The following is a 22,244-nucleotide window of genomic DNA, read 5'->3' as shown; positions in this document are numbered from 1 at the left end:
GGGGTCTTTGCTGAGGGGGGGACTCTGCGGGGACCCTCTGAGGGGTCTTTGCTGAGGGGGGACTCTGAGGGGACCCTCTGAGGGGTCTTTGCTGAGGGGGGGACTCTGAGGGGACCCTCTGAGGGGTCTTTGCTGAGGGGGGGACTCTGAGGGGACCCTCTGACGGGGGGCTGTGAGGGGGCTCGGTGAGGGGGGGACCTGCTGAGGGGGGACCCTTTGAGGGGACCCTCTGAGGGGTCTTTGCTGAGGGGGGACCCTGTGAGGGGACCTTCTGGGGGGGGGGCTGTGAGGGGGGGGACTCTTGAGGGGACCTTCTGAGGGGGGGGCTGTGCTGTGAGGGGGCTCAGTGAGGGGGATCTGCTGAGGGGGAACCCTCTAAGGGGGCTCTGCTTAGAGGGGACCCTCGGAGGGGTCTCTGCCCAGGGGTCCGGCGGAGGGAGCACCCGCTGAGGGAGACCCTCTGGGAGGGGGCTGCGCCCAGGAGGGGTGCCGGCGGCTCCGCCATGTCGTGGCGGCGGCAGTGGTGCTACCTGTGCGACCTGCCCAAGATGCCCTGGGCCGTGGTGTGGGACTTCAGCGAGGCCGTCTGCCGCGGTTGCGTCAACTTCGAGGGCGCCGACCGTATCGAACCGCTGCTGGAGGCCGCCCGCCGCCTCCGGCACAGCCACGCCGAGACCCGGCACCGCGACGCCCCGCCGGTGCCGCGCCTGCCCGACGCGCTGAGCCGCCCCGAAGAGGCGCCGGCCGAGCGCCGCTGTCCCCCGCCGCTGCCGGTGCCGTGCCGCCCGCGCGGCGCCGAATGCCTGGCGGAGCTGAGCGAAGCCATGCGCGGTCGCGCCGAGGACTGGCCGGGAAAACCGCCGGCGGTGCGGGAACGCCTCGCCGCCCTCGCCGGCTGCGCTCCCTTCAACGTCCGCTTCCGCAAGGACCACGCGCTGGTGGGACGAGTTTTCGCCTTCGACGCCGCGCCCCGGCCCGGCTTCGAGTTCGAGTTGAAGCTTTTTGCCGAATACCCCTGCGGCTCCGGCAGCGTCTACGCCGGCGTGCTGGGCCTGGCAAAGCAGATGTTCCAGGACTGCCTGCGGGCTCCCGGCAAAACCATTTCCTCCGGCTACAAGTACCTGGAATACGAAAAGCGCCAGGGCAGCGGCGACTGGCGTCTGCTAGGCGAACTCTTCACCGAAGCCGTCCGCTTCTTCCGTCACCCGCCGGCGCCCGAAGCCTTGCCGCAGCAGCACCCTCCGCCGCGCCGTCGCCGCAAAGCTTCGCCGGAGCCGGATGAACCGCGAGCGCATCGGCAACACCCGCCGAGCGAAGAAGAAGAAGAAGAACCGCCGCTCGTTTCCCGTCGCCCGGCGGAAGATTCGGCGGCGCCGGCGTTGTGCTGCGGCCTGTGCCGGCAGCGGTTGGAGGACACCCATTTCGTCCAGTGCCCCTCGGTGCCGGCGCACCGGTTCTGCTTCCCCTGTGCCCGCCGTGCCATCCGGGCGCGGGGGGCCGGCGGGGAGGTTCACTGCCCCAGCGGGGGCCGCTGTCCCCTGGCCGGCTCCGGCCTCCCCTGGGCCTTCATGCAGGGGGAGATCGCCGCCATCTTGGCCGGGGACGTCCGCGTTAAGAGGGAGCGGGACCCCTGAGGGACACCCCCCCCCTCAGGGGCACCCCCACACCCTGAGGGACCCTCCCCACCCCCCGCCGTGCCTCAGTTTCCCCCCAGGCGTTGTTTTGGGAGGCCCTACCATAATGCGCCGCGGGGGTGGGGGGGGGTGACAAGTGCCTGTCCCCTGGGGGGAGGGGGGATCAGGGGGGTCCCCCAAAGCTCTATTGGGTTTTTTTTGGGGGGGGGGGAGGTGGGGGGGAGCTTTTTGGTCAATAAAGCGATGCTTTTTTTTTTGAGGGGGGGGTTGATTAAACCGCGGTTTGGCTGGTTTGGGGTGGGGGGCAAGAGGGAGGGGCTTGGGAGGCAAGGGGGAGGGGCTTGGGGCAAGGGGGAGGGGCTTGGGGAGCAGTTGGGGGGGAATTGGGGGGTCTAGGGGTGCAGTTCGGGGGGGCTGGGAGGCAATTGGGGGCCTGGGGGGGAATTGGGGGGATCTAGGGGTGCAGTTGTGGGGGGCTGGGAGGCAATTGGGGGCCTGGGGGGGGAATTGGGGGGATCTAGGGGTGCAGTTGTGGGGGGCTGGGAGACAGTTGGGGGCCTCGGGGGGAATTGGGGGGATCAAGGGGTGCAGTTGTGGGGGCTGGGAGACAGTTGGGGGCCTCGGGGGGAATTGGGGGGATCTAGGGGTGCAGTTGTGGGGGGCTGGGAGACAGTTGGGGGCCTCGGGGGGAATTGGGGGGGATCTAGGGGTGCAGTTGTGGGGGGCTGGGAGACAGTTGGGGGCCTCGGGGGGAATTGGGGGGATCTAGGGGTGCAGTTGTAGGGGGCTGGGAGACAGTTGGGGGCCTCGGGGGGAATTGGGGGGATCTAGGGGTGCAGTTGTGGGGGGCTGGGAGGCAATTGGGGGCCTGGGGGGGGAATTGGGGGGATCTCGGGGTGCAGTTGTGGGGGGCTGGGAGACGATTGGGGGCCTGGGGGGGGAATTGGGGGGATCTCGGGGTGCAGTTGTGGGGGGCTGGGAGACAGTTGGGGGCCTGGGGGTAACTGAGGGAGGGGGCAATTGGGGGTCCGGGGGGGCAGTTGGGGTGCGGGGGGAGGGGGTCGTGTGGCACCCCCGTCCCCGCGCCCCACGTGCGCCCCGAGTCACGCGCCCTCGCGTCACGCCCCACCCCCCCGAGCCCTTCCCCGCGCATGCGCGCAGCGCCCCCCTCCGCCCCGGAGTGGGGAGGCGGAGCCTGAGGAGGGGCGGGGCCGTGAGAGGTCCCGCCCCTCGGCCGAGAGCGCCGGGCGGGGGCGGGGCTGCGCCTGCGCAGGGGCGCGAGGAGGGCGCCGAGCGCGCGGGCGGCGGTGAGGGGGATGGGGGCCCTATAGGGGCCTGGGGGGGGAGGGGGGCTCTATAGGGGCCTGCAGGGCGGGGAAGGGGCTCTATAGGGCCCTGGGGGCTCCATAGGGCCTCGGGCCGCGTGTAGGGGGCGGGCGGGGCCCAGGGCGGTGGGGCTCTATAGGGGGTGGAGGCCGTGTGGGGCTGCGGGGGGGGTATAGGCTCCTATAGGGGAGTCTGGGGTGGGAGAAGGGACTCTATAGGGCCCTGGGCAGTGTGTGCGGGCGGGGGGCTCCGGGGGACGTGGGATGTGTGAGGAATTGGGCTCTGTAAGGAGAGGGGGAAGCCAGGGGGGGGGGGGCGGGGGGCTATAGGCGCCTATAGGGCTGGGGGTAGGGCTCCATAAGGGCTGGGCAGTGTGCCGGCACTATAGGGTGTGTATGGGCACGGGGTGTGTGGAGATAGGGCACCACAGTGGGGGTGGAGGCACTTAGGGGTGGGGGCTATAGGTTCCTATAGGGGTGGGGGGGCTCTATAGGACCCTGGGCAGTGCGTGGGGGTGGGAAGATTTGTAGGGCCCAGGGCTGTGTGGGAAATGGGGCTCTATAGGAGGCGGGAGCCCCTGCAGGATGTATAGAGGGAGGGCTTTCTATAGGGTCCTGTGCTGGGGTGGGGGGAGCTCTGCAGGGACTGGGACTGCATGGGAATGGGGTTCTATAGGGTGAGTGCGATGGCAGGGCCCAGGGCACTGCATAGGGGGCCTGGGTTAGCCATAAGTTGGGGAGGGGCGTATGGGACATCCTGGGGGGGTGTAGGACACCCTGGGGCTCTATAGGGCACTCCAGGGGCAGCTGGAGTATCCCAGGGGCCATATAGGGGATCCCAGGGGCTGTATGGGGCGTTTCCGTGCTGTATAGTGCTGGCTAGCAGCCGTATAGAGCAACCTGGGACTGTATAGGGCAACCTAGAGGTGTCTGGGGCAAGCCAGGGGCCATATGGGCATCCAAGGGGCTGTATGGGGCGTCTCTGGGCTGCATAGGGCATCCCAGGAGCCATATAGAGCAACTTGGGGCTGTATAGGGCATCCCAGGGGCTGTATGGGGCGTCTCTGGGCCATATAGAGCATTCTGGAGCCATCACAGGGGCTGTACAGGGTGTCTCTGGGCTGTATAGAGCATCCTGGGGCCGTATGGGGCATCGCAGGGGCTGTACAGGGTGTCTCTGAGCCGTATAGAGCATCCTGGGGCCGTATGGGGCATTGCAGGCACTGTACAGCACACCTCTGGGCAGTATAGAGCGTTCTGGGGCTGTATGGGGCATCGCAGGCACTGTACGGGGCATCTCTGGGCGGTATAGAGCATCCTGGGGCTGTATAGGGCATCCCAGGGACTGTACAGAGCATCCTGGGACCATATAGGGCATCACCGGGGCTGTATGGGTGTCTCTGGGCCATATAGAGCATCCTGGGGCCTATAGAGCATCACAGGGGCTGTACAGGTCGTCTCGGAGCTGAATAGAGCATCCTGGGACCGTATAGGGCATTACAGGGGCTGTGTGAGGTGTTTCTGGGCAGTATAGAGCATCCTGGGGCTGTATAGGCCATCGCAGGGGCTGTATGGGGCGTCTCTGGGCAGTACAGAGCATCCTGGGACCATATAGAGCATTGTAGGGGCTGTATGGGGCATTTCTGGGCCATATAGAGCATCCTGGGACCATACGGGGCATCGCAGGGGCTGTATGGAGCATCCTGGAACCATATAGGTCACCGCAGGGGCTGTATGGAGCATCTCTGGCCAGTATAGAGCATCCTGGGATGTATAGGGCATCGCAGGAGCTGTACGGGGCATCTCTGGGCCGTATAGAGCGGCCGGGGGCCGTATGGAGCGTTTGGGACAACCCAGGAGCCCTATAGAGCATCCTGGGTGCCGTATGGGGCACCTCGGGGCTGTATAGGAGCACGCTGGGGGCCCTATAGCACCCGGCGGGGCCCTATAGGCTGTGACGCCGTTGTGCCCCCCAGGGCGGGGCCATGGCGGGGCCGGGCGGGGCCGAGGGCCCCAGCCCCCGCATGAGCGTGGCCTCCCAGTTCTTCAGCGAGGAGGAGTGCGGCAGCGACGGCATGAGCACCTCCGAGCGGGTGGGGCCGGGATCCGCCGGGGGGATCCACTGGGATCGGGGGAGGGGCGGGGTCCCCGGGGTCTGCTGGGGGGGATCCGCTGGGAGGGGTCCCTGGGATCTGCTGGGGGGGGGATCCGCTGGGAGGGGTCCCTGGGATCTGCTGGGGGGGATCCGCTGGGAGGGGTCCCTGGGATCTGGTGGGAGGGATCCGCTGGGAGGGGTCCCTGGGATCTGGTGGGAGGGATCTGCTGGGAGGGGTCCCTGGGATCTGCTGGGAGGGATCTGCTGGGAGGGGTCCCTGGGATCCGCTGGGGGGGATCCGCTGGGAGGGGTCCCTGGGATCCGCTGGGGGGGATCCGGTGGGAGGGGTCCCTGGGATCTGCTGGGAGGGATCTGCTGGGAGGGGTCCCTGGGATCCGCTGGGGGGGATCCGCTGGGAGGGGTCCCTGGGATCCGCTGGGGGGGATCCGGTGGGAGGGGTCCCTGGGATCTGCTGGGAGGGGTCCCTGGGATCGGGGGAGGGGCAGGGTCCCTGGGATCCGCTGGGGAAGGATCCGCTGGGAGGGGTCCCGGGGATCCACTGGGGGGATCCGCTGGGAGGGGTCCCTGGGATCTGCTGGGAGGGATCCGCTGGGAGGGGTCCCTGGGATCTGCTGGGGGGGGATCTGCTGGGAGGGGTCCCTGGGATCTTCTGGGGGGGATCCACTGAGGGGGGTCTGCTGGAGGGGGATCCCTGGGATCGGGGGGGTGTGGGGTGGGCAGGGTCCCTGGGATCTACTGGGGGGGGTTTCAGATCCTGGGGATTAGAGCTGGGGGGGCACCAGGATCTGGGAGGGGAAAGGGAGGATCCCTGGGATCCAGGGGAGGGGCAGGGTCCCTGGGATCGGGGGGAGTGAGGTGGGATTCCTGAGATCCAGGGGGGGCGGCGAGGATCCCTGGGACCTGGGGAAGCGGGGGCAAATCCCCAGGATGGGATGAGGGGGCCAGGATCCCCAGGATCTACCAGATGGGGGCAGGATCCACCCCCCTGAGGATCTGGTTGTGGTGCCCTCCAAGGGGACGCGGTGGCTTCGGCCAAGGAGGAGGGGGGGGGGGGATCCATTCTGGGGACACGGCGGCCGCCTCGAGGGGATCCAGCGGGGTGGCCCTACGGGGGGGATGGGGCGGGGGACCCCCCCGGTGTCCCCCGGGACTGAGCCGGGCCCCGCAGGTGGTGGATCTCCTCAACCAGGCGGCCTTGATCAGCAACGACTCCAAGATCACCATCCTCAAGCAGGTGAGCCGGCGGCCGGGGGTGGTGGGGGGGGGGGTGGGTGGGGGGGGGGGGGCGGCCCCGTCCCCCTGTCCCCACCGCGTCCCTCTGTCCCCAGGTGCAGGAGTTGATCATCAACAAGGACCCCACGCTGCTGGACAACTTCTTGGATGTGAGGGGCTGGGGGGGACGCACGGATCCGGTGGGGGGAGCTGGGATGGATCCCGGGGGGGGCTGGGATGGATCTGGAGGGGACTGGGATGGAGCCAGGGGGGTGTGATGGATCCAGCCCGGTGCTGAGCCCCCCCCCCCCTTGTCCTCCCCCCAGGAGATCATCGCCTTCCAGGCCGACAAGTCCATCGAGGTGCGGAAGTTCGTGGTGGGCTTCATCGAGGAGGCCTGGTAAGGGGGGGGGCGAGGGTGAGGGGGGGGGGGGGCTCAGCACCCACTTGGGAGGGGGGTGGGTGTCACCCTGATGGAGCGGGGGGGGTGCTGAGTACCCACCCTGCGGACACAGGCAGGAGATGTGGGTGCTGAGCATCCCCTTCTCCTGGAGACCATCTTGGGGGGGGGGGGGGCCCAGGTGGGAGCACCCATTTGCGACCCCCCCCCATTTGCGGCCCCCCCCCCCCCACTTGCGCCCCCCCCCCCCCCACTTGCGCCCCCCCCCCACTTGCCCCCCCCCCCCACTTGCGCCCCCCCCCACTTGCGACCCCCCCCCACTTGCGACCCCCCCCCACTTGCGACCCCCCCCACTTGCGCCCCCCCCCCACTTGCGCGACCCCCCACTTGCGACCCCCCCCCACTTGCGACCCCCCCCCCACTTGCGACCCCCCCCCCCACTTGCGACCCCCCCCACCCACCCATTTGCGCCCCCCCCCACCCATTTATGCCCCCCCCCCCCCAGCAAACGGGACATCGAGCTGCTGCTGAAGCTCATCGCCAACCTCAACATGCTGCTGAAGGACGAGAACGTCAACGTGGTGAAGAAGGCCATCCTCACCATGACCCAGCTCTACAAGGTGGCCCTGCAGGTGAGACCCCCCCCTCGGGTGCTACCAGGAGGCACCCATGGGTGCTGAGGGGAGCTGAGCTTTAACCCCTTCCCCGCCCGCAGTGGATGGTCAAATCGAAGGTGATCAGCGAGCTGCAGGAAGCTTGTTGGGAGATGATGGCGGCCATGGCCAGCGACATCATCCTCCTCCTCGACTCGGACAACGACGGCATCCGCACCCACGCCATCAAATTCGTGGAGGGTCTCATCATCACCCTCTCACCCCGCATGGCCGATTCCGACGTTCCCAAACGGCACGAGAACGACATCAGCCTGGAGCGCATCCCCAAGGATCATCCCTACATCAAATACAGTAAGGGCCGGTGGGGTCCTCTCCGAGATGGTGGGGGTGGGGGACACCCAGGTTGAACGTCCCTCGTCTCCCCGTAGATGTGCTGTGGGAGGAGGGCAAGGCCGCCCTGGAGCAGCTCCTCAAGTTCATGGTGCACCCGGCCATCTCCAGCATCAACCTGACGGCCGCGCTGGGTTCCTTGGCCACCATCGCCCGCCAGAGGCCCATGTTCATGGCCGAGGTCATCCAAGCCTATGAGACCCTCCACGGTAAACGCCACCTCAGTGGGTGTCACCGGGGTGGGGTGGGGGGTGCTGGGGTCATCAACAGTGCCCTGGAGAGTCCTGGATTGCTATGGGATGTCTCTGGGGATGGTCCCAGTGCTCGCTGTGGGGACATGGGACCTCCCTGGGGTGGGACATGGGACCTGCCTGGGGTGGGACACCATGGGGCACCCCTGGGGACAGTCCCAGTGCTTGCTGTGGGGACATGGGACCTCTTTGGGGTGGGACACCATGGGACATCCCTGGGGACAGTCCCAGTGCCCGCTGTGGGGACATGGGGCCATCCTGGGGTGGGACATGGGACCTCTCTGGGGTGGGACACCATGGGACATCCCCAGGGACAGTCCGAGTGCTTGCTGTGGGGACATGGGACCTCCCTGGGGTGGGACATGGGACCTGCCTGGGGTGGGACACCATGGGACATCCCTGGGGTGGGACATGGGACCTGCCTGGGGTGGGACACCATGGGACATCCCCGGGGACAGTCCCAGTGCCCACTGTGGGGACATGGGACCTCCCTGGGGTGGGACATGGGACCTCTCTGGGGTGGGACACCCTGGGGCACCCCTGGGGACACTCCCAGTGCCCGCTGTGGGGACATGGGGCCATCCTGGGGTGGGACATGGGACCTGCCTGGGGTGGGACATGGGACCTGCCTGGGGTGGGACACCATGGGACATCCCTGGGGACAGTCCCAGTGCCCGCTGTGGGGACATGGGGCCATCCTGGGGTGGGACATGGGACCTCTCTGGGGTGGGACACCCTGGGGCACCCCTGGGGACACTCCCAGTGCCCGCTGTGGGGACATGGGGCCATCCTGGGGTGGGACATGGGGCCATCCTGGGGTGGGACATGGGACCTCTCTGGGGTGGGACACCATGGGACATCCCTGGGGACAGTCCCAGTGCCCACTGTGGGACATGGGACCTCCTGGGGTGGGACATGGGACCTCCCTGGGGTGGGACACCCTGGGGACAGTCCCCATGGCCACCTCCCGTGGGGCTGACGACCCCAACGTCCTCCATCCCTGTTCCCGAGCACCCACCTTCCATCTTGTGGGCAGCAGACCTCGCTGCCACCCAAACCACGGTGTCCCACCTGGACATCCCCTGTCCCCACGTGTCCCGATGTCCCCAAACGTCCCCAACCCAGCGTCCCCCCCCCCCCTCTTTGCAGCCAACCTCCCCCCCACCCTGGCCAAGTCGCAGGTGAGCAGCGTCCGGAAGAACCTGAAGCTGCATCTCCTGAGCGTCCTGCGGCACCCGTCCTCGGGGGACTTCCAACCCCAGATCACCACCCTCCTCGTCGACCTGGGCACCCAACAGGCCGAGATCGCCCGCAGCATGCCCAGCCCCCGCGACGCCCGCAAACGGCCCCGCGACGAGCCCGACGCCGCTCTCAAGAAGATGAAGATCGGTGAGACCTGAGGTGGCACCGTTGTCCCCTTCCTGGTGGCCCTCCCGGTTCTTTCAGGGGCGTTAAATGTTCCTCTTGGGGACACTGGGGACGGGTGGTGGCATTACGACCCACCCAAGGTCCTCCCAGTGCCACCCGGGTCCTCCCAGTCCTTGCTGGGGACGGACGGTGGCACTAGGTACCCTTTTGGTCCTCCCAGTGCCACCCCAGTCCTTGCTGGGGACAGACGGTGGCACTAGGTGCCCTTTTGGTCCTCCCAGTGCCACCCCAGTCCTTGCTGGGGACGGACGGTGGCACTAGGTGCCCTTGGGGTCCTCCCAGTGCCACCCCAGTCCTTGCTGGGGACAGTCGGTGGCATTAGGTGCCCTTGGGGTCCTCCCAGTGCCACCCCAGTCCTTGCTGGGGACGGACGGTGGCACTAGGTGCCCTTGGGGTCCTCCCAGTGCCACCCCAGTCCTTGCTGGGGACGGACGGTGGCACTAGGTGCCCTTGGGGTCCTCCCAGTGCCACCCCAGTGCTTGCTGGGGACGGACGGTGGCACTAGGTACCCTTGGGGTCCTCCCAGTGCCACCCCAGTCCTTGCTGGGGACGGACGGTGGCACTAGGTACCCTTGGGGTCCTCCCAGTGCCACCCCAGTCCTTGCTGGGGACGGACGGTGGCACTAGGTACCCTTTTGGTCCTCCCAGTGCCACCCCAGTCCTTGCTGGGGACGGATGGTGGCACTAGGTGCCCTTGGGGTCCTCCCAGTGCCACCCCAGTGCTTGCTGGGGACGGACGGTGGCACTAGGTACCCTTGGGGTCCTCCCAGTGCCACCCCAGTCCTTGCTGGGGACGGACGGTGGCACTAGGTACCCTTGGGGTCCTCCCAGTGCCACCCCAGTCCTTGCTGGGGACGGATGGTGGCACTAGGTGCCCTTGGGGTCCTCCCAGTGCCACCCCAGTCCTTGTTGGGGACGGATGGTGGCACTAGGTGCCCTTGGGGTCCTCCCAGTGCCACCCCAGTCCTTGTTGGGGACGGACGGTGGCACTAGGTACCCTTGGGGTCCTCCCAGTGCCACCTAGGGCTCTCCCAGTCCTTTCTGGGGACGGGTGGTGGCATTAAATACCCCTTAGGTTCTCCCAGTGCCCCTCAGGGTCCTCCCAGTGCTCTCCTGGGGAGGAGTGGTGGCATTAACCACCCCCCAAGTCCTCCCAGTCCCTCGTGGGGTCTTCCCAGTGCCCTCCTGGTCACACTGGGGGTGGGTGGTGCCATTAAACACCCCCCAAGTCCTCCTGGGGTCTTCCCGGTGCCCTCCTGGTCACACTGGGGGTGGCTGGTGGCATTAAATGTCCCTAAGGTCCTCCCAGTGCCCCTCAGGGTCCTCCCAGTGCTCTCCTGGAGAAGGGTGGTGCCATTAACCACCCCCCAAGTCCTCCCAGTCCCTCCTGGGGTCCTCCCAGTGCTCTCCTGGGGGTGGGTGGTGCCATTAACCACCCCCCAAGTCCTCCCAGTCCCTCCTGAGGTCCTCCCAGTCCCTCCTGGGGTCTTCCCAGTGCCCTCCTGGGGATGGGTGGTGGCATTAACCACCCCCCAAGTCCTCCCAGTCCCTCGTGGGGTCTTCCCGGTGCCCTCCTGGTCACACTGGGGGTGGGTGGTGGCATTAAATGTTCCTAAGGTCCTCCCAGTGCCCCTCAGGGTCCTCCCAGTGCTCTCCTGGGGATGGGTGGTGCCATTAACCACCCCCAAAGTCTTCCCAGTCCCTCCTGGGGTCTTCCCAGTGCCCTCCTGGGGATGGGTGGTGCCATTAACCACCCCCCAAGTCCTCCCAGTCCCTCCTGAGGTCCTCCCAGTCCCTCCTGGGGTCTTCCCAGTGCCCTCCTGGGGATGGGTGGTGGCATTAACCACCCCCCAAGTCCTCCCAGTCCCTCCTGAGGTCCTCCCAGTCCCTCCTGGGGTCTTCCCAGTGCCCTCCTGGGGATGGGTGGTGCCATTAACCACCCCCCAAGTCCTCCCAGTCCTCTCCTGGGGACCATTGGTGGCACAACAGCCTCCCCCGAGCCTTCCCGCTCCCTCTCCGGGGCCCCTACTGGTGGGGGGGGCAATCAACCCCCTCCCCCGGGGACCTCGGTGGGACCCTGACCCCCTCTCCCCCTGGCAGAGCCCCCCCTGGGCGAAGACGACGAGGACAAGGACCTTGAACCGACGACGGCGGCGGCACCCAAAGCCGCCGGTCAAACCAGCGTCCCCTCGGACACGGACATCACCGCCGAATTCCTGCAGCCGCTGCTCACCCCGGAAAACGTCGCCAACCTGGTGAGGGGACGCTGGAGGGGGGGGTGGGGGGGGTTTCTTCACTTTTGGGGGGCTCTAACGCGTTGTGTCCCCCCCCTTGGAGGTGCTGATCAGCATGGTGTACCTGCCCGAGGCCATGCCCGCCTCCTTCCAGGCCACCTACACCCCCGTGGAGTCGGCGGGCACCGAGGCGCAGATCAAGCACCTTTCCCGGCTCATGGCCACCCAGATGACGGCGGCGGGACTCGGTCCGGGTGAGCGGGGACCGACGGGCGCCTACGCGCGTTCCGGGGGTCCCTTTTTCTCTCCGGTTAGCGTTTTTTGGGGTGCTCGCCGGTTGAGTCGCGGCGGTCGCCCCTCGCCGGTTGAGTCGCGGCGGTCGCCCCTCGCCAGTTGAGTCGCGGCGGTCGCCCCTCGCCGGTTGAGTCGCGGCGGTCGCCCCTCGCCGGTTAAATCGTGGACGAGTGGAACGCGCCGCGCTCGAAAGAGAGAAGCGGCGATGGGGTTTGTTGATGTCAAATAAGAATTGGAGGGAGTTGGAGAAGCTGGATGGAATTTAACGAGGGGGGTTGGGCGAGGTTCGTTAAGTTTGACGGTGAGGTTCACCTTATTAATTACACGCGAAGGGAAAATTGAGTTAGAATCGAGGTAGAAGGAGATCGGAGGGATAAAGATTAAGGAGGACGCTCGCGCTGAGTCACGAGGTTCAGGTGGACCCCCCCCTGCTTTCCAACCTCCTCCTGGAGCCTCGCTGCCGCTAGGTCCCGTCTTAAGCTCAGACTTAGGCGGGGCTTTACGTCTAACGGAATTATCTCTACGACGGTTACGATGATACGGAGTGGATTAATAACGCCGGGCGTCTCCGTCGCCCCGTTTCCAGGCGTGGAGCAGACGAAGCACCTGAAGGAGGAACCGAAGGAGGAGAAGACGGCCAAGCCGGAGAGCGTGGTCATCAAGCGGCGGCTGTCGGCGCTGGCCCAGGGCCAGGCCATCTCGGTGCTGGGTGCCCAAGGCTCGGCCGCCAACCTGCTGGAGGAAGAAGCCCCTCAAGCCAAACGTCGCCCTGAGCCCATCATCCCGGCTACGCAACCCCGGTGAGCCCCCTCCCAACCCCACCGCCCCCCCACGGGGGAGCACCCATGGGTGCTGACGGGACCCTTTTTTTTTTTCCCCCCTTTCCCGAGGCTGGCGGGCGCCGGCGGCCGCAAGAAGGTTTTCCGCCTGGGCGACGTCCTCAAGCCCTTGAGCGACGCGCAGATGGAGAAGCTGAAGCTGAGCGCCGTCAAGCGCATCCTGCGCGCCGAGCGCGCCGTCGCCTGCAGCGGGGCCGCCCAGGTACGCCCGCTACCTCCCCCCCGCCCCAACGATATTGGGGTGAGCCCACCCCCAAAATCTCACCTAAGACCTTCTTACCTCCCCCCCCACCCCGGGCAGGCTCGCGTGAAGATCCTGGCCTCGTTGGTGACGCAGTTCGAGGTGCCGCTGAAGAGCGAGGTGCTGGCCTTCATCCTCGATGACGTCCGCGGCCGCTTGGACCTGGCTTTCGCCTGGCTTTTCCAGGAATACAACGCCTACCTGAGCCGCTTCCCCGCCGGCAGCCTGGAACGCTACGACGAGTGTCTCATCGGGCTCCTCGCCGGCCTCCAGGAGAAGCCCGACCAAAAGGACGGGTAGGGACGGTGCCACCGGGGCTGGGATGGTGCCACCGGGGACGGGACGGTGCCACCGGGGACGGGACGGTGGCAGCGGGGACGGGACGGTGGCAGCGGGGATGGGACGGTGCCGCTGGCCACTTCGCCGGGCTCCGGAGAGCCGGCGCGGTGGAAGCCACAGCTCTTGGGCTACGAACGTCCCTCCAGATGGTCCCCACGTGTGTCCCCACCCTGGTGGTGTCCCTGTCCTGGTGGTGTCCCCACCCCTCTTGGTGTCCCCACCCCTCTTGGTGTCCCCACCCTGGTGATGTCCCCGTCCTGGTGGTGTCCCTGTCCTGGTAACCCCACCCCAGTGATGTCCCTGTCCTGGTGGTGTCCCCACTCCTCTTGTATCCCCACCCCGGTGGTGTCCCCGTCCTGGTGATGTCCCCACCCCAGTGATGTCACTGTCCTGGTGGTGTCCCCGTCCTGGTGGTGTCCCCGTCCTGGTGGTGTCCCCGTCCTGGTGATGTCCCCACCCCAGTGATGTCCCCGTCCTGGTGGTGTCCCCACCCCCCTTGGTGTCCCTGTCCTGGTGGTGTCCCCACCCCAGTGATGTCCCCGTCCTGGTGGTGTCCCCACCCCCCTTGGTGTCCCCATCCTGGTGGTGTCCCCGTCCTGGTGGTGTCCCCACCCCGGTGATGTCCCCACCCCTCTTGGTGTCCCCACCCCGGTGATGTCCCCGTCCTGGTGGTGTCCCCACCCCCCTTGGTGTCCCTGTCCTGGTGGTGTCCCCACCCCAGTGATGTCCCCGTCCTGGTGGTGTCCCCACCCCCCTTGGTGTCCCCGTCCTGGTGGTGTCCCCACCCCAGTGATGTCCCCGTCCTGGTGGTGTCCCCACCCCCCTTGGTGTCCCCATCCTGGTGGTGTCCCCACCCCAGTGATGTCCCCGTCCTGGTGGTGTCCCCACCCCCCTTGGTGTCCCCACCCCGGTGGTGTCCCCGTCCTGGTGGTGTCCCCACCCCGGTGATGTCCCCGTCCTGGTGGTGTCCCCACCCCAGTGATGTCCCTGTCCTGGTGGTGTCCCCACCCCGGTGACGTCCCCACCCCTCTTGGTGTCCCCACCCCGGTGATGTCCCCGTCCTGGTGATGTCCCCACCCCGACGACGTCCGTTTCCCGGCAGGATTTTCACCAAAGTGGTGCTGGAGGCGCCGCTGATCACGGAGAGCGCGCTGGAGGTCATCCGCAAGTACTGCGAGGACGAGGTGGGGGCGCGCGGGGCCGGGGGCGCGCGGGGCCGGGGGCGCGCGGGGTCGGGGACGCGCGGGGTCGGGGGCGCGCGGGGTCGGGGACGCGTCCGTCACCGCCGTCCCCCTCCGCAGAGCCGGACCTACCTGGGCATGTCGACGCTGCGCGACCTCATCTTCAAGCGGCCGTCGCGGCAGTTCCAGTACCTCCACGTCCTGCTGGACCTCAGCTCCCACGAGAAGGACAAGGTGCCCATGTGGGACCTCCCTGGGGTGGGACGTGGGACCTCTCTGGGGTGGGGCACCCTGGGGCACCCCTGGGGACAGTCCCGGTGCTCGCTGTGGGGACATGGGGCCATCCTGAGGTGGGACATGGGACCTCCCTGGGGTGGGGCACCCTGGGGCACCCCTGGGGACAGTCCCGGTGCCCGCTGTGGGGACAGGGGACCTCCCTGGGGTGGGACATGGGACCTCCCTGGGGTGGGACACCATGAGACATCCCTGGGGACAGTCCCAGTGCCCGCTGTGGGGACATGGGACCTCCCTGGGGTGGGACATGGGACCTCCCTGGGGTGGGACACCCTGGGGCACCCCTGGGGACAGTCCCAGTGCCCGCTCTGGGGACATGGGGCCATCCTGAGGTGGGACATGGGACCTCCCTGGGGTGGGACACCCTGGGACATCCCTGGGGACAGTCCCAGTGCCCACATGTCGGGACATGGGACCTCCCTGGGGTGGGATATGGGACCTCCCTGGGGTGGGACACCCTGGGACATCCCTGGGGACAGTCCCAGTGCCCGCTGTGGGGACGTGGGACCTCCCTGAGGTGGGACATTGGAACTCCCTGGGATGGGACACCATGGGACATCCCTGGGGACAGTCCCAGTGCCTGCTGTGGGGACGTGGGACCTCTCTGGGGTGGGACATTGGAACTCCCTGGGGTGGGACACCATGGGACCTCCCTGGGGACAGTCCCAGTGCCCGCTGTGGGGACGTGGGACCTCTCTGGGGTGGGACATGGGACCTCCCTGGGGTGGGACACCATGAGACATCCCTGGGGACAGTCCCAGTGCCCGCTGTGGGGACATGGGACCTCCCTGGGGTGGGACATGGGACCTCCCTGGGGTGGGACACCCTGGGGCACCCCTGGGGACAGTCCCAGTGCCCGCTGTGGGGACATGGGACCTCCCTGGGGTGGGACATGGGACCTGCCTGGGGTGGGACACCCTGGGGCACCCCCGAGGGACGGTCCCCACACGGGTGACACGGGGCCACCCCGCAGGTCCGCCAGCAGGCCCTGCTCTTCATCAAGCGCATGTACGAGAAGGACCAGCTGCGGGAGTACGTGGAGAAGTTCGCCCTCAACTACCTGCAGCTCCTGGTGCACCCCAACCCGCCCTCCGTCCTCTTCGGCGCCGACAAGGACACGGGTGAGTTTTTTGGGGCCGGGGCGGCGCCCGCTGCGAGCGTCCCCAGGGCTCCGGTGACGCCGTGCGTGACGCAGAGGTGGCGGCGCCGTGGACGGAGGAGACCATCAAGCAGTGCCTCTACCTCTACTTGGCGTTGTTGCCCCACAACCACAAACTCATCCACGAGTTGGCTTCCGTCTACACCGAGGCCATCGCCGACATCAAACGTACCGTCCTGCGGGTCATCGAACAGCCGGTGAGACCCGCGACGGAGGCGGGTGGGTCGAGGGGACGCGGTGGCCCGGTGACGCCGGTGGTGGCTCTCCCGTAGATCCGTGGGATGGGGATGAACTCGCCCGAGCTGCTGCTGCTGGTGGAAAACTGCCCCAAGGGAGCCGAGACGTTGGTGACGCGTTGCCTGCACAGCCTGACGGACAAAGGTAGGGGACGCGGCAGGGGACGCGGCGGGGTGGCACGTGCCCCGCGGTGACGTGCCACCCTCCTCCTGGCAGTGCCCCCCTCGCCCGAGCTGGTGAAGAGGGTCCGTGACCTCTATCACAAGCGGCTGCCGGACGTGAGGTTCCTCATCCCCGTCCTCAACGGGCTGGAGAAGGTCGGAGCGTCCCCTCCATCCGTGTCCCCTCCTCCGTGTCCCCTCCATCCATGTCCCCTCCATCCGTGTCCCCTCCATCCGTGTCCCCTCCTCCGTGTCCCCTCCTCCGTGTCCCCTCCCCTCACGTCCGTCCCCCCCCCCACTGAGCGCTGCCGTTTTGGGTGCAGAAAGAGGTGATCCAGGCGCTGCCCAAACTCATCAAGCTCAACCCCATCGTGGTCAAGGAGGTCTTCAACCGCCTGCTGGGGACGCAGCACGGTAGGGGACAGGGACAACCCAGGGCCATGTGGTAACCCCGGGGTGGGACACGGAGCTTGGCACCTCCCTGGGGACAGTCCCAGTGCTTGCTGTGGGGACATGGGACCTCCTTGGGGTGGGACATGGGACCTGCCTGGGGTGGGACATGGGACCTCCCTGGGGACAGCCCTGGGGACAGTCCCAGTGCTCGCTATGGGGACATGGGACCTCTCTGGGGTGGGACATGGGACCTCTTTGGGGTGGGACACCATGAGACATCCCTGGGGACAGTCCCAGTGCCCGCTGTGGGGACATGGGGCCATCCTGGGGTGGGACATGGGACCTCCCTGGGGTGGGACATGGGACCTCTCTGGGGTGGGACACCCTGGGGCACCCCTGGGGACAGTCCCAGTGCTCGCTGTGGGGACATGGGCCCTCCCTGGGGTGGGACATGGGACCTCTCTGGGGTGGGACACCATGGGACGTCCCTGGGGACGGCCCTGGGGACAGCCCTGGGGACAGTCCCAGTGCCCGCTGTGGGGACGTGGGACCTCTCTGGGGTGGGACATGGGCCCTCCCTGGGGTGGGACATGGGACCTCTCTGGGGTGGGACACCCTGGGACATCCCTGGGGATGGTCCCAGTGCCCGCTGTGGGGACATGGGGCCATCCTGGGGTGGGACATGGGACCTGCCTGGGGTGGGACATGGGACCTCCCCGGGAATGGCTGCAGGGACAGAGGGTGACCCCCAGGGCCAGTCCTCACCTCTGGGGCCACCCCAGTGCGGGACACAGGAACCTGTCACCTGGCCCCCATCCCCACCCCAAACCCCCTGAGGGACAAAGGCCACCCCGGTGCTGTCCCCTGGTAGGTGACGGCGCCTCGGCCGTGTCCCCTCTGAACCCGGGGGAGCTCCTGATCGCCCTCCACAACATCGACTCCTCCAAGTGCGACATGAAATCCATCATCAAGGGTAGGTGCCGCGGGGCGGGGCGGGGGGGGACACCGCCCCCCCCACCCCCCCGGGGGCGTCACCCGGCGGAGAAGGTGCCACCTGGTTGCCAACCTTCGCAGCCACCAACCTGTGCTTCGCCGAGCGCAACGTCTACACCTCGGAGGTGCTGGCGGTGGTGATGCAGCAGCTGATGGAGCAGAGCCCCCTCCCCATGCTGCTGATGCGCACCGTCATCCAGGCCCTCACCATGTACCCCCGCCTGGGCGGCTTCGTCATGAACATCCTCTCCCGCCTCATCATGAAGCAGGTCCGGCTGTCTGTCCGGCTGTCCGGCTGTCCAGCTGTCTGTCCGGCTGTCCGGCTGTCCGGCTGTCTGTCCGGCTGTCCGGCTGTTCGGCTGTCCGGCTGTCTGTCCGGCTGTCCAGCTGTCCGGCTGTCCGGCTGTATGACTGTCCAGCCGGCTGGCTGGCCGGCTGGCTGGCTCTCTGTCTAGCTGTCCATCTGTCCATCTGTCCGGCTGGCTGTCCGTCCGGCTGGCTGGCTGTCCGTCCGGCTGGCTGGCTGGCTGTCCGGCTGGCTGGCTGTCCGGCTGTCTGACTGTCCAGCCGGCTGGCTGGCCGGCTGGCTGTCTGGCTGGCTCTCTGTCTAGCTGTCCGTCTGTCCATCTGTCCATCTGTCTGGCTGTCTGGCTGTCCGGCTGTCTGTCCGGCTGTCTGTCCGGCTGTCTGTCCGGCTGTCTGTCCGGCTGGCTGTCTGTCCGGCTGTCCGGCTGGCTGTCTGTCCGGCTGTCCAGCTGGCTGTCCAGCTGGCTGTCCGACTGTCGGGCTGGCTGTCTGTCCGGCTGTCTGTCTGTCCGGCTGTCTGTCTGTCCAGCTGGCTGTCCGTCCGTCCGGCTGTCCGTCCGTCCGGCTGTCTGACTGTCCGGCTGTCTGACTGTCCGGCTGTCTGTCCAGCTGGCTGGCTGTCCAGCTGGCTGTTGGGCTGTCTGTCGGGCTGGCTGTCTGTCGGGCTGGCTGTCTGTTGGGCTGTCGGGCTGTCAGGCTGTCGGGCTGGCTGGCTGACCGGCTGTCCGGCTGTCTGTCCAGCTGTCTGTCCAGCTGTCTGTCCAGCTGTCCGGCTGGCTGTCCGGCTGGCTGTCCGGCTGTCGGGCTGTCTGTCCGGCTGTCTGTCCGGCTGTCTGTCCGGCTGTCTGTCCGGCTGGCTGTCCAGCTGGCTGTCCGTCCGTCCGGCTGTCCGTCCGGCTGGCTGTCGGGCTGGCTGGCTGTCCGGCTGTCTGTCCGGCTGGCTGTCCGGCTGTCTGTCGGGCTATCTGGCTGTCGGGCTGGCTGTCTGTCCAGCCCCTCCTCGGGGTGGGCGGCTGTTCTCTCTGGGGGTCCCTGGGTGTCGTGGCCTGGGTGTGTGGCCTTGGGGGGGTCTGGTCACCCCGTCCTGATGTCCCCCTGGGTGTCTGTCTGTCCTGTCCTGGTGGGGGTGTCTGTCCCCTTGGGTGTCTGTCTGTCCTGTCCTGGTGGGGGTGTCTGTCTGCTGGGTGTCTGTCTGTCCTGTCCCTGGGTGTCTGTCCCCCTGGGTGTCTGTCTGTCCTGTCCCTGGGTGTCTGTCAGTCCTGTCCTGCTGTCCCCCTGGGTGTCTGTCCCCCTGGGTGTCTGTCTGTCCTGTCCCTGGGTGTCTGTCAGTCCTGTCCTGCTGTCCCCCTGGGTGTCTGTCCCCCTGGGTGTCTGTCTGTCCCCATGGGTGTCTGTCTCCATGGGTGTCTGTCCGTCCTCTCCCTGGGTGTCTGTCCGTCCTGTCCCACTGTCCCCGTGGGTGTCTGTCTGTCCCCGTGGGTGTCTGTCTGTCCCCATGGGTGTCTGTCCGTCCTCTCCCTGGGTGTCTGTCCGTCCTATCCCACTGTCCCCGTGGGTGTCTGTCTGTCCCCATGGGTGTCTGTCCCCATGGGTGTCTGTCCGTCCTCTCCCTGGGTGTCTGTCCGCCCTGTCCCGCTGTCCCCGTGGCTGTCTGTCTGTCCCCATGGGTGCCCCTCCACGCCCACCCCACCGCCCCGGGCTGCCCGGCCGCTGCCCCCCCTATCACCCCCGGCTGCCAGGGCCGGGGGGTACCCCCTGACCCCCCTTTCCCCCCCCCCCCCAGGTGTGGAAGTACCCCAAGGTGTGGGAGGGCTTCATCAAGTGCTGCCAGCGCACGAAGCCCCAGTCCTTCCAGGTGGTGCTGCAGCTGCCCCCCCCCCAGCTGGCCGCCATCTTCGAGAAGTGCCCCGAGCTGCGGGAGCCCCTGCTCAGCCACGTCCGGGCCCTCACCCCCCACCAGGTGAGCCCCCGCCCCGGGCTGGGGGGCACCCCCACCCCCCAGCATGCGCCGGGGCGGGGGGGGCCTCCCGGTGTGGTTGTGGGGGGCTCTCCCAGTATGTCTGGGGGGCCTCCCAGTATGCCTGGGGGGCCTCCCAGTGTGTCTGGGGGGGCTCTCCCAGTATGCCTGAGGGTCCTCCCAGTGTGGTTGCGGGGGGCTCTCCCAGTATGCCTGGGGGGCCTCCCAGTGTGTCAGCGGGGGGCTCTCCCAGTATGCCTGAGGGTCCTCCCAGTGTGGTTGTGGGGGGCTCTCCCAGTATGCCTGAGGGTCCTCCCAGTGTGGTTGTGGGGGGCTCTCCCAGTATGCTTGGGGGGCCTCCCAGTATGCCTGGGGGGCCTCCCAGTGTGTCTGGGGGGGGCTCTCCCAGTATGCCTGAGGGTCCTCCCAGTGTGGTTGCGGGGGGCTCTCCCAGTATGCCTGGGGGGCCTCCCAGTATGCCTGAGGGTCCTCCCAGTATGCCTGGGGGGCCTCCCAGTATGCCTGAGGGTCCTCCCAGTATGCGTGGGGGGCCTCCCAGTGTGTCAGCGGGGGGCTCTCCCAGTATGCCTGAGGGTCCTCCCAGTGTGGTTGCGGGGGGTCCTCCCAGTATGCGTGGGGGGCCTCCCAGTGTGTCAGCGGGGGGCTCTCCCAGTATGCCTGAGGGTCCTCCCAGTGTGGTTGCGGGGGGTCCTCCCAGTATGCGTGGGGGGCCTCCCAGTGTGTCAGCGGGGGGCTCTCCCAGTATGCCTGAGGGTCCTCCCAGTGTGGTTGCGGGGGGTCCTCCCAGTACGCGTGGGGGGCCTCCCAGTGTGTCTGGGAGGGGCTCTCCCAGTATGCCTGAGGGTCCTCCCAGTATGCCTGGGGGACCTCCCGGTGTGGTTGTGGGGTCTCTCCCAGTATGCCTGGGGGTCCTCCCAGTATGTTTGCAGGTGGCCCTCCCAGTATGCCTGGGGGTCCTCCCAGTATGTTTGCGGGTGGCCCTCCCAGTATGCCAGGGGGCTCTCCCAGTATGTTTGTCGGGAGCTCTCCCAGTATGCCAGGGGGGCTCTCCCAGTATGCCAGGGGGCTCCCCCAGTATGTTTGCGGGGGGCTCTCCCAGTATGCCAGGGGGCTCTCCCAGTATGTTTGCGGGGAGCTCTCCCAGTATACTTGGGGGGGGACCACGCATGGGGGGGGGGGTTGGCGTGACTCCCAGCACGCCCTGGGGCGGGGGGGTGGCCGTGCCCCCCCCGCTGACCCTCTGCCCCCCCCAGCAAGCCCACATCCCCCTCTCCACCATGGCCATCCTGGAGGCTTCCGCCCGCCACGAGCCCGACGCCCGCGAGGGGCCGCCCGGAGAGGTGGGGACGCGCGGGGTGGGGGGGGTCGGGGTGCCCCCAGCCCCCCGCCCCGGGGCGCGGGGCAAGGTGGGGGCCCCCCCTTACTCCCCCCCCGTGCCCCCTGACCCCCAGGAGAAGCCCCCGAAGCGGGCGAGCGAGGAGGAGGCGAAGGGGAAGGCGGTGCCCCCAGCCCCGGGGGGGGGGCCCAGCCCAGGGGCCCCCCCATCCGAGGCAACCCCCGACCTGGGGGGGGCCGACCTCGAGCCCCCCCCCATCTTCATCAGCGTCCCCGAGGATGAGGAGAGCTCGGGGGGGGCCGGGTCCCCCCCTGACACCACCCTCGACCCCCCCGCGGCCCCCCCTAAGGTACGCAGCCCCCCCCCAGCACCCTGTGTGCCCCCCCTTGGGGGGGGGGGGGGGCCATCTCTAACCCCCCCCTTTCTCTCTCCAGGACCCCCCCACTGGCACGGAGCCGCCCCCAGCGGGGCCCCCCCCGGCCGAGGCGGCCCCCAGCAGCCCCCCCTCCTCGGAGCCGCCCCCCCCCGGCACCCAAAGCCCCGAGGTGCCCCCCGGGGGGGCCCCCGATGCCCCCCCCGGGCCGGCGGAGGGCTGAGGGGGGGGCTGGTGGGTGCTCCCCCCCCCCGCACCCTGGGGTGCTGTGCTCAATAAAGGCGTGGGAGCAGCTCTGGGGCTGTGTCTGCTTTGGGGGGGCACCCCGGACCCCCCCCCGCGGGGTGGGGGCACCCCCTGGCCCCCCCCGGCACCCTGAGGCGCTCGGGGCGCCCTGCAGGGGGCGCGGTCCCAGCCTGAGCCTGGGTGGGCGTGGCCTGGGTGGGTAGGGGCGGGGTTTCGGCGCGTCGGGGGCGGGGCTTGAGGGGGCGGCCGAGCTCTGGGTGCGCGCCCGGG

General features: G+C 68.3%; 2 protein-coding genes across 5 annotated transcripts; both read left to right on the top strand.

Moving 5' to 3' along the window:
• The first annotated feature begins 366 nt into the window (after window positions 1-366).
• On the top strand, window positions 367-1,805 carry IRF2BP1 (interferon regulatory factor 2 binding protein 1). Its single transcript, XM_075134511.1, has one exon. The coding sequence runs from the start codon at window positions 504-506 to the stop codon at window positions 1,632-1,634; it is 1,131 nt and encodes a 376-aa protein (XP_074990612.1). The 5' UTR covers window positions 367-503; the 3' UTR covers window positions 1,635-1,805.
• A 1,093-nt stretch (window positions 1,806-2,898) lies between these two features.
• SYMPK (symplekin scaffold protein) lies at window positions 2,899-22,022 on the top strand. Of its 4 annotated transcripts, none has more exons than XM_075134432.1 (27): window positions 2,899-2,941; window positions 4,936-5,052; window positions 6,244-6,309; window positions 6,404-6,457; window positions 6,614-6,687; window positions 7,193-7,319; window positions 7,403-7,652; window positions 7,730-7,900; window positions 9,092-9,331; window positions 11,471-11,625; window positions 11,708-11,858; window positions 12,485-12,698; window positions 12,789-12,939; window positions 13,039-13,274; window positions 14,420-14,501; window positions 14,619-14,732; window positions 15,766-15,913; window positions 15,988-16,148; window positions 16,224-16,332; window positions 16,405-16,505; window positions 16,673-16,763; window positions 17,614-17,715; window positions 17,790-18,004; window positions 19,825-20,001; window positions 21,273-21,359; window positions 21,471-21,704; window positions 21,790-22,022. In XM_075134432.1, the coding sequence occupies exons 2-27, from the start codon at window positions 4,945-4,947 to the stop codon at window positions 21,949-21,951; spliced, it is 3,780 nt and encodes a 1,259-aa protein (XP_074990533.1). In that variant the 5' UTR covers window positions 2,899-2,941; window positions 4,936-4,944; the 3' UTR covers window positions 21,952-22,022. The 4 variants fall into 4 exon arrangements, with proteins under 4 accessions (XP_074990533.1, XP_074990532.1, XP_074990535.1 ...); XM_075134431.1 differs by lacking the exon at window positions 2,899-2,941 and adding an exon at window positions 3,980-4,353 and having other exon boundaries at window positions 4,413-5,052; XM_075134433.1 differs by lacking the exon at window positions 2,899-2,941 and having other exon boundaries at window positions 3,981-5,052; window positions 17,817-18,004.
• Window positions 22,023-22,244: the final 222 nt, after the last annotated feature.

The sequence above is a fragment of the Calonectris borealis genome, chromosome 32 (assembly GCF_964195595.1).
Source record: "Calonectris borealis chromosome 32, bCalBor7.hap1.2, whole genome shotgun sequence".
NCBI classification, from domain to species: domain Eukaryota; kingdom Metazoa; phylum Chordata; class Aves; order Procellariiformes; family Procellariidae; genus Calonectris; species Calonectris borealis.
Note: the sequence above shows the minus strand (reverse complement) of the source record. Positions and strands in the feature narration are given on the sequence as shown.

Coding starts and splice junctions, on each gene's coding strand:
- SYMPK (XM_075134432.1), top strand. CDS start 4,945: ATGGCGGGGCCGGGCGGGGCCGAGGGCCCCAGCCCCCGCATGAGCGTG. Junction 6,458..6,613: donor TGCTGGACAACTTCTTGGAT/GTGAGGGGCTGG, acceptor TCCTCCCCCCAG/GAGATCATCGCCTTCCAGGC. Junction 7,653..7,729: donor TCATCCCTACATCAAATACA/GTAAGGGCCGGT, acceptor GTCTCCCCGTAG/ATGTGCTGTGGGAGGAGGGC.
- IRF2BP1 (XM_075134511.1), top strand. CDS start 504: ATGTCGTGGCGGCGGCAGTGGTGCTACCTGTGCGACCTGCCCAAGATG.